This window comes from Crocodylus porosus, unplaced genomic scaffold (genome assembly GCF_001723895.1).
Source record: "Crocodylus porosus isolate Cpor-Errol unplaced genomic scaffold, CroPor_comp1, whole genome shotgun sequence".
NCBI lineage: Eukaryota > Metazoa > Chordata > Crocodylia > Crocodylidae > Crocodylus > Crocodylus porosus.
The window spans coordinates 9,676,279-9,682,300 of NW_017728886.1; the positions used below are offsets into that span (position 1 = coordinate 9,676,279).

The 6,022-nt window shown below is 43.9% G+C and overlaps 1 protein-coding gene across 1 annotated transcript in view; it reads left to right on the forward strand.

The window, feature by feature from the left end:
- Positions 1–6,022, forward strand: part of LOC109322526 (sodium channel protein type 5 subunit alpha-like) — a 68,827-nt gene that overhangs the window by 36,543 nt on the left and 26,262 nt on the right. The window contains exons 13-15 of the mRNA XM_019553949.1: positions 435–673; positions 990–1,181; positions 4,705–5,058. Coding sequence (XP_019409494.1) covers positions 435–673; positions 990–1,181; positions 4,705–5,058 — 785 coding nt within the window. The remainder of the gene's footprint in view (positions 1–434; positions 674–989; positions 1,182–4,704; positions 5,059–6,022) is intronic.

A 6,022-nucleotide genomic window follows, 5' to 3' on the forward strand; every position in this document is an offset into this window, starting at 1 on the left:
TTAAGATACCACAGTGAAGAAAAGTCCAAGAAGAATTGAATAATTCTGTCTTCACAGCAGGATTTGAACACTATTGAGTTAATGTGGATGTTGAACAGGTGTCTGTGTCTAAGGTAAGTAAGGGCCTGAACTCGAGCCTATTGAATTTAACTCATTTCAGTGGGTTCAAAGCAGGCCTCATCTAAGGAAAAGTTACTGATCCTGCGAACATGTCTAAAATGAGCAGCAGGCTGAGGGACTGCTTTCTGTAGAAATTGAGTGGTGAGGCTGAAAAAGGATCAAGAAGACTTCCTGCTTGCTTTGGAAGTGATAGAATTGTGTTTTGGTTTGGGATTTTTCCTCTGTATGCGTTAATGAGTCAAGATGTGGGTTTTTTTGCCAAATAAGTCAGTAATAGTTATTTGGTTATTGCTTTCTTTTCTTTGTTCTTTTAGAACTTGAAGAATCACAACGGAAATGTCCTCCCTGCTTGAGCAAGTTTGCTTTAAAGTATCTTATTTGGGACTGTTGCCCACTGTGGTTGCAAATCAAAAAAAGAGTGTCTTTTTTTATAATGGATCCATTTATTGACCTCTCTATCACTCTCTGTATTGTGCTGAATACTATCTTCATGGCACTGGAGCATCATAACATGTCAAAAGACTTTAACCACATGCTAAAAATAGGCAATCAGGTAAATGAATTCTGCTATTCATGATATTCTGTATCAAGGATTAATTTATGGATGTTTCTACCCAGGATACAAACAATGATTGGTCATAACCATTTTAACTATTCATTTTATAACTAGGTTATAAGATTTCCAAAAACTTTTGGTTTATAGTTATACCGTTTAGATTGCAAAAGAAACAATGAATTATGTAAAGTTGTGTTTCAAGTAGGGTATGCTGTAAGACTTCATTGATTACTCTGACTACATTACTATATTTATGGGAAGGGAGCTGAAAGAGAAGAGATACTGAGATTACCTTACTATTTCTTTGTCACAGATCTTTACTGGAATTTTTACTGCAGAAATGATCTTGAAAATCATTTCTCTAGATCCCTACTATTATTTTCAACAGCGCTGGAATATTTTTGATAGTTTAATTGTAACCCTCAGCTTAATTGAACTGGCTTTACCAAGAGGCAAAGACAAAAAGAAAGGAGGAACTTTTTCTGTTTTACGCTCCTTCAGACTGGTAATGTTTCATTCTTATTTAATTGCATAAAATGTAATGTCATAAATATATTTGAAAGGATTTATGTGACCACATTCAGTGCAAGGAAAATTGATTTCTACCCTCTCAGTTCTAGGAATGGGAAATATATTTTTTCCAATATCAACTTTTAGATATGAAAGTTTTACTCAAACTTGTGTAGCAGTTGTATTTTACTTGCAAATGATTAAAAGTCTATAGGGAAAAAGAGGTAAAGGAAACAGGCAATGTAAAACTGTAGTGAAAACTAAAGTTTAGAATAAAAGCACGAGAATAAAGACAGAAAATCTGTGAAAGAAAAAGCAAAGCAAGAGAAGGAGAAAGCTCTTAAAAATAAATGTTATGCATACATGAAGATGTGTATATTTATATATTTGTGCTACTCTGGATTTTAGGAAGGAGTTAGGCTTATCTGTTTGCACACTATTTCATACTTTAACTAGAAACTCATATCTCAAAAGTGAACAACCTTGGGGGGAAAGCATGCTTTAATTTAAAGGGAGAAGAAAGGTTTGAACACCTTTATATTTGTTTCTTCCTTTGTACTGCAAGTGCTGTTGCAGCTTTGTCATTTACACCTCCTCTTTGTAGAAATGCTTTTGATCAATTAGGTTTTCCCCAAGCCTTCCCCAAATTCTAAGCTCTAGTCTCCAACAGAGAGAAAAATCAAAGGTCCCCACAAGCTTGGACAGCTCATTAGATTAGTATGGCCAAGGCCTTCCACTTCCAGAGCAAAGGGCACACAAGAGAGTTATGTGGCTACTATCATGTCTAGCACCCCTCGTCTCCCCAGCCCAAATATCAACCACCTGTTTTCAGTTGGGTTAACTTAGGAAAGCCTTCATTTGTGAGTCTGGAGCAAGGATCACTCCCCAATTCTCAATCCAGAGGGAGAAACTTTAACTACTTTGAGTCCATGCCTTTCAAACTCCAAGAGTGAGGAGCTATTCTAGCACTTGTTTTCGAAGACTTGTACTCACCTGTTCCCGATTTCTAAACGCATTGTACTCTGGTTATAGTAGATTCTTCACAGAATGAGAGGGTTTTGTTTCTTTCCAACACAGCAAAAAGAGCTAGTCATTTAGGTAGTTATAGGCTTTAGAGCAGGGGTGGGCAAAATGCAGCCCATGGGCCAGATCCAGCCCTTCAACTGACTGGATCTGGACCACAGCTGCCCCTGTGGTGCTCAGAGACAGCCTGCACCATGCCCCTGCCTGCGCCTGCAGGCCCAGGTCCTGGCTAGAGGGGCAGGTAGGTGGGGGTGGGCAGAGCTTCAGTTGAGGGGCTCCTTCCCCAGCACGTGGGGTTCCCGCTCCAGCCTGGGCTGCTCGTCGTGCCAGGCAGGTGGAGTGGTTGGGAGGCAGCAAGGAGCTGGAGCCTCTTGCACAGGAGCTGCCTGGTTTGAAGCTTCCTCCCCCCCATTCAAGCAGTCCAGCATGAGCAAGAGCAAGAGGAGGAACTGCTGCTGGGGAGGGAAAGGGAGGGGAGCAGAGCAGCACCTGGCCAGCTGCAGCCACACCAGGAGCAGCCCTGCTAGAAGCTGTGCAATGGCCGAGGCTAGGGCTAGGCTGATGGGCAGGAGCACAATGCAGGTTGGCCCAGATGGGAGTGGATGTGGCTTGGCCCCCTGCAAAATGCCGTAGGGGCAGCTGCAGACCACACTGCCTAAGTGAGCCCTGCTGCACCCGCACCTGTCCCTCCCTGCACCTTCCCCTCCCTCCACCTTCTCCTTCCTCCTTCTACCCCAGCTGGCTCCCAAAACCTAGCACCCAGGCAGCCCCCCCACCTCCCCCCCATACACACCTACCCCATCACCTCCAGAGGGCAGGGGCATGGCTTGGCTCAACCCTGGCCCTGAACCGTCACTGCCCCATGAGCCTGGCCTCCCTTGCTCCAAAAACTGCTCTCTGCCTGCCCAAAACCCCACATGGGGTATTGTGAGTTGTTGTTTGGTGGCAGGGGCACTGACCCAGCCTGCTACAGCTCATCAAAATGCGTTATGTGGCCCACCAGCCTGAATAATCCCTCACCTGTGCTTTAGACCTTTAGTTATTCCAAACTGAAAGTTGCCAGAAGTACAAATTTCAAATATGGTGAACTGGTATAACAACTATAAATAGGAGAACAAGATTTATGGAGGAAGAGGAGGGGGTACAGACTTTCAGGGAGTTAGTGGGGGGTTAGATTGAATTAAAAATGGCCACCCAATCTAACGTAGTTCATGCTGGTTAGGTGGATCTAAGTGAAAACTGTACAGAAGTTCTAGGAGGGATTGATTGTTCTAAAAATGACCGACCCAATCTATGTTAACCCTACCTCTTAGATCAGGTTGGCCATTTTTAGACTGATATGACTTTCCTAAATTTCTGTATGGTTTCCAGCACAGCCCCAGGGTTGGGCAAACCCAGCTGCCAGCCCCAGTCACAGGGCTGTGCTTTTCCTACCCACCGCACTGACACTGAGTTATTTTCAGTCCTTTAATCCCCTCCCCAATCCCTTCCCCAAAATCTCATCCGACAAGCCACTCCTAGTGCCATTTTATCAGTGTTCATGGATGGCAGAAACTAAGGAAGTAAGTCCCAGTGGGGGAGGGGCTTGAGGGATGGGGGTGTAGGTTTTCTGGGGATGGGGTCAAGTAGCTAAAAGTAGCCCCTGGCCCCCCCGTAAGTCCCCGTGAGGACCCCATGGTCCCCCACTAAACTCTTCTGGACCCCACCAACTCCCTGCATCTACTCCCCTGATCCCCCTGCAGATCCCCACTACCCCCAGAGCCCCCTGCAGATGCCATCTGCACCCCTGATTCCCCCCCAGTTGCTCTTGCAAATCCTGCCTAGCACTTCAATCCCCTCTGCAGACTCCACAACCCTCTGAATCCCCCATGTGGATGCTGCTTTCCCCCTCATCCCTCCCATGGATCCTGTTTGTCCCCTCTTCCCCCCCTTTCCCCCTGAGGACTCTGCCTGCTCCCCCGATCCCCCCACAGACTCCCCAATTTCCCTGAGCCTGCTAGCCCACCTGAAACAAAAAGTTTCACAGCAACTCAGGAAAAATGTAAGCTGCTAGTATGCTGTTCTCCAAGATTATTTCCTGAGAAATCCAAAATCCATGTTGGTAATAAATTATTTCTAGTGCAGTTGCATCCATTTTACTTGGTAATAAAAAATTACTAGTGAAGTAGTCTAGGTTTTATGATGGCAGTGCTCAGAGACACCAATCAGGACAGGGGCCTCAATGAACTAAAATTTTTATTAATATAGATAAATGATAGTCACTGACAGAGAGGGCAAAAGACACAAACAGGCAGTGAATGTGGTGTATAAGAGGGGTTTAACATATATGCATATAGGTATGGCTTTATTGTGTTGATAGACTTTGACTTCAAATTGTTATACCTTTTACAATGTTTCAATAGTATAAACATCTGTACCACATTTCCAGTTATTTTTAAACAGCGGGAATATCTTATCTTCCTTTATCTAATATTATGTTTTGTGTTGTTATACAGCTGAGGGTCTTCAAACTGGCAAAGTCCTGGCCAACTTTAAATACTCTCATTAAAATCATTGGCAACTCCGTTGGTGCCCTGGGGAACCTCACCTTGGTTCTGGCAATCATAGTCTTTATTTTTGCTGTAGTAGGAATGCAACTTTTTGGGAAAAACTACAAGGAGTACTGCTCGCTAATAAGTAAGGACTGCCAACCACGTTGGCATATGTGTGATTTTTTCCACTCATTTCTTATTGTATTCCGGATTCTGTGTGGAGAATGGATTGAAACCATGTGGGACTGCATGGTGGTGGCTGGAGAACCAATGTGCCTTTGTGTCTTCTTGTTGGTCATGGTGATAGGAAACCTAGTGGTAAGATTTCCATATTTTTCTCTTTCTATTGCATGAACAGTATTTCAAATATTCACTTGTCTTTCTAGCAGTGATGATAAATCTCCCACAAGCAGAAGTATCTAGATATACTCTAGAAAACCCGTTTGTGTTTATGCATTTAGAACTGATATTCAGATTTTAAAGTAAAACTCTTTCAATAGCGTGTCACTTAAATTTGTAAGCCTCTGTCTCCTCTCCATCCTTCCATCCTGTTACTATTTAGGCATAATTTTAAAGTTATTTGTATAACTGTGGGGCTACTTTTCTAGGCAGTGGACAAAGCTGAGATGTTTCACATCCACTGCTCACCTTGCAAAGGCCATCAGCTAATCATAAAAGAAAGGTTGCACAAGGACTTGCTTCTGGAGAATCCATGTTGGGTGTCCCTGGTCAGCTTGTCATCCTGTTTAGTGACAGACACTGCACAAATGCTGGCTAGAAAAAAGTAGTGCCAGCCTCCAAAGACTTTACCACCTATTGTAGGTATAAGGCCAGGGCCAAAAGATGGAGAGAACACAAGGAGACAGTCAGCATGACAGGTCTCAACACACCAGCTACTGTCTGTTAGGTATATTCTAAGTGTATGTACCTTAATGTTTGCTCAAGCCCCTTAGTCTGTTGGCCTGTGACCCTATCCCTCCAGAGTCCCATTAAATTTGAGAATCCTCCTTCTGGCTCCTGTACATTTTCCGGGATTTGTTACACCACTTTTGGAGACAGGATATTGTGCTAGATGGACCATTGTTCTGACCCAGTATGTCTCATGGTTGGGGTGGTGTTGTAACCGTATTGGTCCAGGAAATCTGCTAGAAGCAAGGTGGTGATATTTTTTATTGACCCACCTTTATAGCTGGGAGAGATGTTAGACAAGCTTTCAGACTCAGCGTGCCCTTCTTTAGGCCACCCAGGATGGCCCTTCTTACCTGCTAATAGTATAGTCGGG